The 14,001-nt window shown below is 37.0% G+C and overlaps 1 protein-coding gene across 4 annotated transcripts in view; it reads left to right on the top strand.

Moving 5' to 3' along the window:
• LOC136836843 (protein tincar-like) overlaps positions 1-14,001 on the top strand; it is a 559,592-nt gene that overhangs the window by 472,277 nt on the left and 73,314 nt on the right. For all 4 annotated transcript variants that reach the window (XM_067101564.1, XM_067101418.1, XM_067101499.1 and 1 more), the window contains one exon: positions 12,763-12,928. In XM_067101564.1, the coding sequence (XP_066957665.1) occupies positions 12,763-12,928 (166 nt within the window). The remainder of the gene's footprint in view (positions 1-12,762; positions 12,929-14,001) is intronic.

Raw genomic sequence — 14,001 nt, 5'->3', positions numbered from 1 at the left:
TATACTTTTTAAAATCGTTTCAACAAAACAACTTTCAGATAGTGTCATGGTGTATCGATTATCAATAGAGAGTTTTTTTATATACAGTTTGACAGAACCATGCATATTTCATTTTTCCAGGCACTGGTTAATGTAATGTTTCGCAGCACAAAATCATTATTAAAAGTTTACGTTTATTTGACAGCGGATTCAGCTTTAACTCATTGACTTCAGCCTTCGTGCTCATGAATTCAACGGGTTTATATTAATTCTGAATTGAAGTTAATTGAACACAATAACTTCATGCCCGTAGGGGGTTAGTGCCGTCAGTGCACCTCACGCAGTGCACTGTAGGCGTTACTTAGGGTTCTTTGCAGCGTGCCTTGTGCCCCTAGCTGCAACCCCTTTCGTTCCTTTTACTGCACCTCCTTTCATATTCTCTTTCTTCCATCTTACTTTCCACCCTCTCCTAACTGTTGATTCATAGTGCAACTGCGAGGTTTTCCTCCTGGTACACTTTCAAACCTTTTACTGTCAATTTCCGTTTCAGCGCTGAATGACCTCATAGGTCCCAGTGCTTGGCCTTTGGCCTAATTCGATATTCAATTCACATTTATCTCCTCTCATATTCATATTTCTTACGAATTGAATTTCATTTGCGTATAACATTTTGGTATTTCTGTCATGTTTGTATCTTTTGCCAAGTGCGTTTAGGGTAGAAATCCTAAAGTCTTATTAATGTTGCTATATTAGGCAGTCCCTTGTTTGTGTAAAAAGTAAATTATAATTTAATAGTGGTTGCGTTTGAGCCTGAACAAGCACGAAATTTTATCTTATTAAACGTTCCTGCTGCTGTTAGTCTCGCGGCGTTCTCGTAATTCTAATTAGTTGATAAAATAATTAAAACAAAACATTTTTTACCGTAGGCATGTATTACGAGTCATTTCCCTCAGCCGTGCGTTAAAGAATCATTCTCGTTCGTGGAGTTAAAAAGGAGAATAAAAATTGACTAGTTTTAAACAGTCGGCCTAACTACAACGGCGCTTGCGAGATCAATAGGGAACTTTAGCAACAAGCTACCAGTTGCTTAGCAACGAGGCAGCTGAGGGGGGGAAAAAATCCAAGTCTCATGTGAATTCAGATAAGATTGGAAAACAATTAAGAATCAGAGGCGAGATTCAAGTACCAGATATTGAAATCCCGTTGATGGAGAGAGAGAGAGAGAGAGAGTGTGTGTGTGTGTGTGTGTGTGTGTGTGTGTGTGTGTGTGTGTGTGTGTGTGTGTGTGTGAGTGTAGGCTGTGTGAATGGACGGAGAGCGTTAGAACTATTCTAGCAGCCTTTCAACTTCTTTCTCAACTTACTTCCAAAACTATCTTATGATACTTCCAGAGATGAACTTCAATTCAAGTTTCCTAGAAATAAACTTTCGGCTAAAAATCCCGCCGTTAACGTTTGGTCTTTCAGCGTTTGTTCGCGCGCGCCCGCGCATGGGTGTATGTGTGTGTGTTTGTGTGGGTGGGTGTGGGCGTGAGAGAGAGAGAGAAAGATGGAGAGCGACATATTTATGAGCACGTTTATGTGTAAAGAAGGCAGTTTTCTTCCAGGGTTCTGGCCTTGATGACTACAGGCACCCTTGTATTTTGCTTTGTATAGTAGTCATAAAAATAGTAATAATGATTTTATCATTATAAACAACAGTAATCACGGTGTATGATTTAGTAAAACAATCCTTACTCTTAAAAAAAAATAAAATAGACAAACTTTTCAACAAATTATAGTTGAATGAAGGCAGAATCTGCTGTTGTTTACATAAGTAATAAGTTCTCTCTCCAAAGGGCCCTACCCCTCGACGATAAACATACAAAGATTACATCTCAAAGAGCCTCCCTGAATCCCATAGGAAACCATCCAGGCTTTAATGATGAAAACATTTTGCTGATTTGAATTCGCTTCGCCTCATTTCGTACATTCGTAGAAAGGCGCAGCCGACTGCCAAAAGAGAGACAGAGAAGAGAGAGAGAGAGAGAGAGAGAGAGAGAGAGAGTGATAGAGGGGCGCTGGGGAATATAACAAGGGACGTACGAGCATGTTTTAACTTTTAAAAGAGATAAGTTTAGAATATTTAGGTAATCTCCAGTACGGAAGAGATGTGTTCAGAAATGATTGTCCATATAATATAATAATAATAATAATAATAATAATAATTATTATTATTATTATTATTATTATTATTATTATTATTATTATTGTTGTTTTTTTTGTTGTTGTTGTTGTTGATGGGCCATGTTTTACTATTTCCATATAGAATTTGATGCATTGAAGCTGACTCCCCCATGTCCTTGACGCCAACCTTCAACTTTGCCTCTCGCCGAATTCTACACAAATTTTTCTCTATCTCTCTCAGCATCCCATTAACCCCACCTCTTCCCTACTCCTTCCTTCCCCTGCCGCCCACCCCACCCTCCTCCCCATCTTTTCTACTCCGGACCGGAAAGTGAAGTTTAAAAGCCTGAATTTGCAAACTACACAACGCTGCCTCGGACCTCTAAAATGCTGCGGTTTGGGTAGTGGAGGAGTGAGAGAAGGAAGATTGAAGAATGGGAGAGAGAGAGGGAGAAGAGGAGGAAAAAAAAAGGGGGGGGAGAAAGAGCAAAGGAGTGGATAGAGGGAGACTGAGAATGGGAATCCGGCAGGGACCGGCTGGCCACAGTGTCAATGGGAGCTTTGTAGGGTCTGTAGATTATCTGTAGTTTTATCAGTGTCAGGCCTCTTGCGTAAAGGAGGTAAAATATGTAGGCTTTTACCAAAACAACGTCATTTGCCCGTCTGTTGTTTATTTCCTTCCCATGATTGCTCCCATCCAGAATCTACTCACTGACCATTCATCCTGGAACGTAATCAGCCTTTACACTCCTTCTGTATACTTTTATTACTTTCCCCTCCCAGTTCTAAATTTCATTCTAGACTTGGGCAATCACGTGAGGCTCGCGATAATCCGTCAGGATTGCAGTTTGGTTGGACTTGCCCATGCGGTAATACCGCCCCAAAATTAAAAAAAAAAAAAAAAAAAAAAAAGTACACCATATTGCACTGCATTGTAATGTTCCCTGATGTAGAAAAGGGAACCAGGGTTATTTTTTTTTTTTTTGTTAATTAAATTGCTACTGTCTGATTAATTTTTGCGTTGCGTTCAATCAACACCGAAATGATGGATTTTTCGATTTCGCATTAGAAGATACGAATGGAAAGAACGTACGAATTAGAAATCGTGGATACAACCAAAGCTGGAGATATGAAATTTTGGAACTCGTTTATGTCTGTAGTTTCCGAACAGTTAACAGTAACTGTGCGGTGTTTTTTTTAGATAGGTTTCAGTTGTTTAACACTATATCTCTCTTGAGTCCAATAAAATGAAATTTTATTGGGAAAATAATCGTAATCAGAAATTTTGTATTGTTAAAATTTATCCATTCAAAGCGGCAAAAAAAAAAAGAATAAAAGCTATCCTTGCCAAGAAAAACGCTGATCATCCTGATCGACGCCTGCATTTTAGATGATTATGGCTACAGTCTTTGTTTGCTGGGCTCTTCCAAAATATTTAATAAGGATATTTTCCTTTCAGACGCACATTCTTTATGGACATCTTTATGGTGTCTGGCGACTACTATTATTCTGTCTGGCAACACTGCAGGGACAGTCGCAGTGATTTGCTCACAGTGGATCCCGTCTGGACCTGACCCGATTTGCATGACAAAGGGGTTTTGCCTTGGCCATGCACCTCTCCCCTCGATCCTTGGTAACCTCTTTTGCCCTCCCCTCCCCTCCCCTCCCCTTCCCTTCCCTTCCCTCCTCCACTTGGCAGCCTCTCATCCACTACCTACCTCTTATCCCTTCTCTCCTTCAGATCCCCCTTTCCTAACCTCAAACTCCCTTGCTCTCGTCTGACCTCTATCCTTTTTAGCCCCTCTTCCCCCCTACCCTCGTCTCCCCTCACCCCCCCCCCTCCCCCGGCGTCTTTGTAACCCTCTCTCCTTGCATTACCCCCAAGTCAAACCACACTTACACCCGACCGGCCTCCTTAGCTTTTAGGATGACCATCCCATCGGCTTTATAGTAATATGGCCCAGCCTCTCTCTCTACCCCTTAGAAAGGTTAACATGAAATATATATACAATATATACATACATATATATATGTATATATGTATGTATATATATATATATATATATATATATATATATATATATATATATATATATATATATATATATATAATGATCCAAAGTCCGAGAGGTTAAAACGAGAGATTTAAAGCGGATTTATATAATGGTTTGCTTTTCATTATTCCTACAAAAAAATCCCTTTGAGCAAAGCCTTTGTTATTGTTTTACCTGAGGAACTTGTAAAGTTGTACCGTTCTTAATTTGACACTTCAGGTTCTCCAGTCACTTCAGGTTCTCCAGACACTTCAGGTTCTCCATAACTCAGGAAAAACTTGATATTTCAGGTTTCTTCTTAGTTCAATGCAGCTGTTTCGATTATGGTAATGGAACTCACGAAGGTAGTTACTGTACTTAAAAGTGTCCTTTTATTCGTAAATTACATCGAACTCCTAGGCATAACGTTTTCCAGATGAGAAACCCCTCAAAAAGTCAACACAATCAACGTAAGGTTCAAAAAATATCAGTGGGAATCACTGCAGTAAATTGTTGTCACCCACAAGGCTGTTGGTTGAAAACTTTCGTTTAAATACTCTTAGTGCTGTAATAAGTTATGCTCGAAAACTTTGCTTTTGTCTGTTACAGATTTGAGCGTTTATAAGAGCGTACTGTATATCGCTGATGCCTGGTCGAAGAAAGTAGAAAGGAAAATCTTAAAAATGATTTATTGAAATGCATTAGTTAGAATTCACTGAGAATAAGCAAAGTTAGTTTATGAGCTACAAATCTAATTCATTTTAATTTATGAATAAAAATTTATGTTACATTAATGAACTACAAATCTAATATTTTAATTAATGAACTACAAATCTAATATATCTTAATTTATGAACTGCAACTCTAATATATTTTAATTTATGAGCTACAAATCTTATATATTTTAATTTCAACTGCAAAGTATCTTTACATACGCGTTGCACCAGCATCCCCTGCCTTTGGAATCCATTTGTCTATACTGAGTGAAAGAGCTGGGCATTTCTGCCCAGCAATTTTTTTCTTGATTCTTGTGGTATTTCTATGACCAGTCCGAACTTGCATGACAAAAGGGTCTTGCCCTAATTGGAGAGCGAGGAACCTCTTTCATTCATTGTCATAGTCTTTGTTGTTGACCTCAGTAAAGTTTTCTTCTGGTTTGTTTTTCTTGTATTTATCTTTAATTGTTTATGTTGTAGTGTTTTTACATCCGAATTAAAAAAACAGTCTTCAGCCACATGTACGATTTTCAGCTAGAAATGGTTCCTAATCTTCCTCTCACCCAGCTGGGCTCAAAAGATTCAGGACTCTCTTTAGAATTGATGTAGGGAATGTTTTATATCTCTTCATATTTATTACGGCTGCTTAGAAGCTGCGTTTACCTTTCATTGTTTGTTTGATTTTAATAGTTTCTTAGATTGATTGCCAATCCCTATTCATACTGCCCCAAGACTGGAGAATTTGGCATATGGTAACTGTGAGGATAAAAATAATACTAAACACGAGTATTTAAATCCAATAAACATAAAAAAAAAGTGTAAAGTATTTTTTAAACTCGCATCTACAGTACAACTTGCAGGAAATTATTAGAGAGAGAGAGAGAGATTCTCGTTCAGTTTGCATTCTGGCTTTCACATTGACTGGAACGAGCCAGTCTGGCTCTTCGCTGATTCATGGAAAAAGGAAAAAAGCAACACCTGTCGTTGCTAATGATAAAATATCTTTATATTCCTCATCTCCCTAGAGGGGGGGTGACGCCAGACAATGTTGACCATCCGGTTCGCAAAAACCAAAAGTTATGACAACCAGTTACCTAATTCACTTCTTAAACCAAGTCAAAAAATGAACCATACATTTTTTTTTTCAAGGAAGGGTCTAAATCGCTTCCCACCACGTAGGATTGATCTCGGGACTCACACTGGTGATGCCAAGTTAGAACCATCATGTTTGAACCACGAAGGCAGAAGGAAAAAAAAAACGAAGTGCGGGCTTTTTCGCGTTTATTCCGCCTTTTTGAACGGAATAAATGCGAAAGGCTTGGCACCTAGTTCCGCCTTTCTCCTTTCTGGTCTAAAAAATAATGGCCATATGGCTGCCTGACACTCTCCATAACGCAGTCTATGCACGCACGCACACATACCCATACATACACACACACACATATATACGTGTGTGTATGTATGTATGTATGTATATATATATATTTTTTTTATGTATATATATGTGTGTGCTGGTGTGTGTGTTTGTTCATATGTATGTTTGATTATAAAACCACTAGCATGCACAAATATATACATCAGTTTAAGTTGTGATACACAATAATCCTTTCATATTCAAAAGACGCATTACGGACACACAATCTTCTCTCGTGAGCAGAATCTCCTAACGATCTTAATAAGGATAATCTTCTTAATTATACTCATCTTCCAATATCCTTGAGAATTCCTGAAGTTCCTCGGTTATTAAACGCAGCTGATTACTATCTTATCTGGCTTAAAAGCAGTTTTACAGACGTCTTAAAATTCCTCTCATTTTATCAGGTTGACTTGATCTCCTAGTTGTCTGCTCATAGTAAATATATTTTCCTTATACATAATTAAGTAATTTTATTGTTGTTGTTCGATAGATTTTGAAGTGCAATGTTAGCTGTGGGCATCCTGCTTCTTAAAGCTCAAGGAAACTAATAGAATGCCCCACCAGAATTTATTATTGTTAGCTTTGCCCGGAATGCATAAATAATAATCGGAATGAATTCCTACTTCGTAAGTTCTGTCCAAAATGCATAAATAAAAATCAGAACGAATTTCTGGTATAAATAAAAACTTTTTAAGTTCTGTCCAAAATGCATAAATAATAATCAGAACGAATTCCGTGTATAAATAAAAACGTTGGTGATGTTAGTGCCAGAATTTGTTTAAAAGATTTTGAAAAGCAAATCTCAGAATTTTTTTGTCTTTTGATCATTTCTCATATGTACATGTAGACACGTGTATGCAACACCACGGCAAAACGCCGTTCTCCGTAAATTGCAAAGAAGATCTCAGAGAGAAATATTTGCATTCTGTCTTTTGCCCCCGTTTTTACATCTGGGTATCCTGTTCAGAAAGACTGCACACAATAGGTTATGTCTTTATGACTCGTCCCAAAACTTGATGTGCAGCTGTCGGATAATAATGATTCTAGGTTTAAATTCATCTTTTGGATTTAAACCTAGAATTGTTATTCCACAAATTCAAAGAACTTTCCAGATATGGAGAGCACTTCGCCGATGTTTGCAAATTACTCTTTTCACCTCTAAATTGCTTCCATTACGTCACAGTTTGATATCAGTTTTCTTTCTTTAGAAAAACCTTTGGATGTAGTACTTATGTTAATCTACGGGTAACGAACTCCGCTCTTAGACTTTCCATCGCTCTGCCTTGGACCGCCGTATTTGCATGGAGAATGAAGGTAACTTGGCCCAAGCTTTGGGCGGTACGTAACGTTTCTTGGGTCGTGATTTGCCATCTCTTCTGTTACCGACGGTTATGGCGGTATGATTACACTAATCCATATTACAGAATGTAAGGAACTAATGATATCATTGAAGATATGCGCTTATTTGTAGACGACTGGTTTTCCCATGGAATGAGAAATAAACTGTGTAGGAAATTTTATACAAGGTTTTGCTAAAAAACATTCGAATATTCTTGAAGTAATAAACAGCAGCGTGATGAGCAAAAAATCATTCATATATTGGTGACTGGTAACAAAAAATTCCTAAAAACTTTAATAACTTTCGCAGAGGTAACATACATGAAGGAGAACGCATCATGAGAAAACGTTCTGTAAACATGAAGAACAAATATTAGATTATTTGAAAAGGTGCGGTGATGTTATATAGACTTTCCTCCTGCGACTCTAAAAGGTACTTATATTTTCGTTAAGTAACTTGAAAAATATTATTCAGTGGTTAAGCAGAAGCACCCCCACCTCTCTCTCTCTCTCTCTCTCTCTCTCTCTCTCTCTCTCTCTCTCTCTCTCTCTCTCTCTCTCTCTTTCTCTCAAACTGACGATATCTAATATTCGTGAATAAAATCCTTTAGCCTTAGGCATGTAGGAAATATAATAATTTCTGTGGCCTCAAATAACATTTGTTCAAAGACTTTGCCTTCATCTTTAAACAAGAACTTTCTTTTCAGAAATTTCTGGGAATTAATAAAAAGAGAAGTGAATTAAAAAGAAACATTTCATGACTCATAATCTTTTTTCGCTTGACAGTTATTGATAACCTCGTTATTTTCTCTGTGTCCTGCCTGTATAAGCTGTCATGTGACCATCTTCATTATTAGAATGTCACCCTCATTATCTTTGTCATCATTCCCATAGGCTACAGCAAACAAACACCCCAGTTTGTCATCATTAAACGTAATTATCATGTAGGGATGTGATTTTGTGCTACATCAAACAATCATCCTATTTAAGATCATAAATTTTGACTTGAACTCGGCTTACTCTGTAGTTTATGTCTATTGTAAATTGTACAAGGGTATTTATACACGAAGACCGATGGGATGGGTTATTAATCATTTCATATCCTTCTCTAAGGGAAAAGAAAAGGAAAGGGGATGGAAGAGAGTGGCTCTCCAACTCTGTTGAATGAACAGATCCTTCTTTCGACCTTAACTCGTCTAGGTATTAAGCTGTTCAAAATCTCCTCCTTTTCATATTGAAATTAGAACCGTGAATAAAAGTTTGTTTACTGAAAAAAACCGACGTGAACAAGTCTCCTTAAAAGCGCTGCCAGGAATAAAAGTTTATTAGTTTATATACTACCGTAAGGAGATTTACGTCGATAAATGTGCTACCATAAACTGATTTTTGATATTGAAGAATTTGAAATGATTAGTCAAACAAAACAGTTCCATAGAGAAATTGGAAATAATTGTTTTTAAACATGTTTATGATTATTATGCTAATACCCCGTTTACAGTAAAACAGATTTTGTACTTGAATTTAGTTTAAAACACAGTTATTAGTGCCTCTGCTACTGTAAACTGTGCGAAATACTGAAAAACGTCCGCTGTTTTACTGCTTGTCACCTGTCTGTGAAAGATGCATCAATGCAATAACAAGTGAAATAACATTATCATTACGAAGCGACAGCATTTATAGATGTTCATTCACTAGATCAATCACGGAAGCAGAATATTGTGTTACCAGCAAACGTTTGAAGTTCAGCATCAACATTATTTTTTGCTTCATCTGTTGATATTCCATTTTATTTACGGACTTACTTCATGATGGTTACAACTGACGGGTAGGCATTTATTTTCACAAGCGCGCTAGACTTTTTCTTATTAAATATATTTCCCTTAGAATTCCTTTGTTTCTTGAGAGTGTTGGAGAATCACATCGCATTCTCGAAGACACTCAAGAGAATGTATTAGTGGAGGAGGTCAAGTGAGCAGTGTCAACGACTTGGAAAGCTGTAGCTTTGTGGAGAGAGAGAGAGAGAGAGAGAGAGAGAGAGAGAGAGAGAGAGAGAGGCTTAATGACTTTCTCTTGACGACGAAGCTTCTCTCCAAGAAGAGGATCATTAGATCTCTCGATACAAGCTCTTTACGACTTCCGTTTACGTCTTGCCTGGCCCTTCCCTGTCTGCCTGATACAAGGACGCGAAAGGAAACAATTTTCTTGTTTATATTTCCCCACGTGTCTAAATAGAGAAGGGAAAAAGAATCCGTCTCCTCCTGGAACAAGAGGCAGTTGAAAGACAGATCTATAAGTATTTCGCTTTTTTTAATTAAAGAAAGAGCTGAGATATTGGAATGATTGTTTTTCCGAGTAAAACATACAGCTAGTCTATTACATAAAGAACGCGTTTCTTTTATTCATAAGGACCAGAATGAGATACATCCGCCTCCTTTCATTGTCATGGCAACGTGAAAACAAATACTCAAGACAGAGCCATATCATTAGAGGAGGTATTTCGCAAACGATGTATCTGTAAAGTAGAGCTCGACTGCTCATTACACATCATAACTTCTAATAACCTCATTTTCAATATTTGCGTAACGTGTTCCGGCTGAATTACCCTCCTCTGTTGAAGGCAATTAGTGGCATAAGACATCTCCTCTTCTGATGCTTCAGCATTTTATATAACTGTTAAGTTTATCAATCATATATTATCAAGTTTCTTGGGGTCATGTAGAATAGTTTTTGAATAGTATGAAGGTTCCGCACATAAAAATGCACAACCAATAAGGCAGACAAAGCGACTGAATTTTTTTACAATAAATTAAGAATTAATTACGCCAGCAGGATTCTTCTTTACAGGACGGTAAGCTGCTTCCTACCGTAATGAGATCATAAGAAATCTTTACTGGACAAAAATAATTGCAGATTTATAAATGCAAAGCCAGACTTCCAGCCCAAGAAACGGGCAATGGCACATATTCAGGCAACCTTGCAAAAGCCATGTTCAGTGTAGCATAAGCAGTTTCTCCTGCCTACAAGTAAAAACTATTTTACTGAAAGAGTCGAATAGCTATTAGATGTCATAGGTAAAGAGAACATTGAAAAGAAGCATACCAGGAAGTGTTAACACAGTGAGGCCAGAGCTAGAGAACTTGCGAGGATGACGTACGTTAAAAAGTACACTAGGCTTCTTCAAGGCATTCTCAGTTAGGCTGTGAAGTGACAAGGTCACTTCTAAGCTCTAATTACTGATGTATGAAGGGAGGTCTTAGTACACTGAAAAATTATGGTGAGTACCGTAAGGATTCATTTTTACAAAACATTTTTGCAAAAGTATATGAATACACCAGATTTTTTCTTCCCCAACCTTATTATGTTGTACAGGTCTACGATGATAGTTTAAGACAAAGTGAACAAGATAGAGACGAATTTCAGAAAAGAACAGCATTTCAAGCACTGTCGACTAAATTTAAGCTAGAGAAGCCATACATGAAAAGGGAAATAGCTTTTAAGATAAGAAACACTTCCAGCCAAAGCTGCTGTACTATGATTAGCAAGAACAAGTATCACCACAAATCAACAGCCTTCGAAATTTCGAAAGAGACCATATAAGATTCTCTGAGGTGTTAATAGATGGTTTTCAACATATGAGTAAGTTTGTATAAATTGACAGATCACACCAAGGAGAATTGCTGATAATCATTTGAAAGAAGCAAGTGACATTCTAGGTATTTTTCGGGAGGAGTCTTGAAGTTACTGTTTACTTATTTTGAGGCGTACGATCAGCCTTTTTCTGGACCAAACTGAAAATGCCAGTATAACTTCAAAAAACAAATACTGTTACGTCGGTGCACAGAAAAAAAAGACATAAAATAGGGTAAATACTGAAGCACTTTCATTGTCAGAACCCAAGGAAAAATAGGGATTCCAGCGAGTTCATTAGTGATTAAAATGATGTGGGGAAAATATATAAGGTTGCTGAGAGGAGTCTGAAAAACAGAGAGCCAGGAAGTCAGTCCTTATCAGAGGATAAGTGAGCTTATAGAGCCATCAGCTTACCAGATGCAGATTAGTATGATTTCGCAGAAATCATATGAAATCTCGCTACAGAATTGCCAGAGATTAAAAGAAGATACTTTTTTTTTTGCTGATGATAGAAAAAAATTCCTCTTTGAAGAGTAATTTTTAGTAGTTCGGTGAGTTAGTGACATTTCAAAAACACCCCAGGGTAAGATATCTTATATTCATCAGACCCAAAGAGCTGAAGAATAAAGATTTAAAGAGGATACTAGACTCGAATCGCTAATAAAAAAAAGTGTTTTATTAGCTCATTTTGTGAAACAGAACCTTGTATCTCATGTCATAATTCAACGTCACGTTTGCTTTCCTTATTCCGCCTGCAAATGTTTGGTTGCCAGTTTTATTTTGCAAATTGATTAACATTTCTCTTCTTTCTTCCTTACACAGGATAAAAAATAAGTATGCGATATTCACTATTCATTTGTTTTAAAATGTGGAATAATTTTCCCTCAATTTGAAGAGGAAATAAAAAACAGAACATGCTATGAAATTCATTAATAACAAAGTTTCGATGTTTACAGATATCCAGTGCTATTTTTGCGGCTGAAATATAACTAAATATTAAACGCACGTTTATTTTTATGAAATTCTGTCACTCGACTTGCCACTGCCCAAAACTAATCTGATTAATATCGTTTTATATATATATATATATATATATATATATATATATATATATATATATATATATATATATATATATATATATATATATATATATATATATATATGTGTGTGTGTGTGTGTGTGTGTATATATATATATGATATGTATGTATTAGTATATATGTAACTGAATTATCCCTCATGGTCGTACATACACTCTGCTTCATTTTGAGCTCTGCAATGTAAACAGGTTCAGTAACACTGGTATACCGTTTGTGAGGTGTATTTGTCTGCTCATTTAGATCATTCCTTGAAATAATGATTAAACTAACAACATACACGCCAGCTCCAGGACATTTTACACAAAGGAAGAATAATAATTAGGCTGCCTATACATTTCAGAGAAGAGAACAAATAATAATCTTTTTATTTCCTCCCTTGCAGAGATGTGGGTGCCACCTCAACAGCCTGGGCAGCGTCGGATACTGCGTGGTGGCACTGGGCCTCACCACTTACGTCATCACGACGGAAGTCCAACAGTTCATCAAGTACCTCTTTCTGCCATGGCCTCGCCATACCACTCCTTACCTGGAGATTAACGTGCACATCGGTGAGTCACGAGATTGAACGGGGAATTCTGTCAGCTGAGATAGACCGAAAGAAGGCGAGAGAGAGTGGTGGAACTAGCATAGATTGACCTGATGCAATAAATAGAATTAATATACAAAAGGAAAATAATTATTTGAGCTGTGAACGTGCATGCCAGGGGTGGTAGTACGGTTAACCTACGCTGTTACTTGATACTTGGGCATATAGGTGTTTGTTTATATATATATATATATATATATATATATATATATATATATATATATATATATATATATATATATATATATATACATAAAATATATGTATGTATATATATATATATATATATATATATATATATATATATATGTATGTTTCTATGTATTATATATATATATATATATATATATATACATACATAAAACTATATGTATCTGACTCACTTCGGGATCGTTCCCGGGTCTTTCAAATGAAAGGCCAGGGCGCTACCAACTGACCTATGTGGGTTAGTTGGCAGTGCCCTGGCCTGTCATTTGAGAGACCAAGGTTCAATCCCGATGTGAGTCAGTAATTTATTTCTGTGAAACACGTGCTCATGTGTTGATTAGTATATAAAACTATATGTTTGTGTGAGTGTGTGTATTTGTGTATGTATGTGGACAGATATACAGCTAGAGAAATGAGCTTTTGATATTAGGAGAAAGAGAATTGGACTTCCGGACAGATAGAATGATGTTACTCTCTCTCTCTCTCTCTCTCTCTCTCTCTCTCTCTCTCTCTCTCTCTCTCTCTCTCTCTCCTCCCTAACACCCCCTCTACTCTCTCTCTCACTCTCACTCTCACTCTTTCCCACTTTTTCCTCCCTAACACCCCCCTCTTCTCTCTCTCTCTCTCTCTCTCTCTCTCTCTCTCTCTCTCTCTCTCTCTCCTGTTAAGATAGTTGCTTCAATTAACAATGCCCAACATTTTTGACATTTTATATTTCACCCCTTCTCACCCCCCCACCCCCATTCCTATCGGGGCTGAACTTGGACTTGTGTTGGAATGGCTGCATGATAGTTGTTAAGTTTTATTATGAGCATGGGCTATTTCTTT

Source organism: Macrobrachium rosenbergii, chromosome 1 (genome assembly GCF_040412425.1).
Source record: "Macrobrachium rosenbergii isolate ZJJX-2024 chromosome 1, ASM4041242v1, whole genome shotgun sequence".
NCBI classification, from domain to species: domain Eukaryota; kingdom Metazoa; phylum Arthropoda; class Malacostraca; order Decapoda; family Palaemonidae; genus Macrobrachium; species Macrobrachium rosenbergii.
The sequence above is the reverse complement of the archived record's forward strand: the minus strand, read 5'-3'. Positions and strand labels throughout refer to the sequence as shown.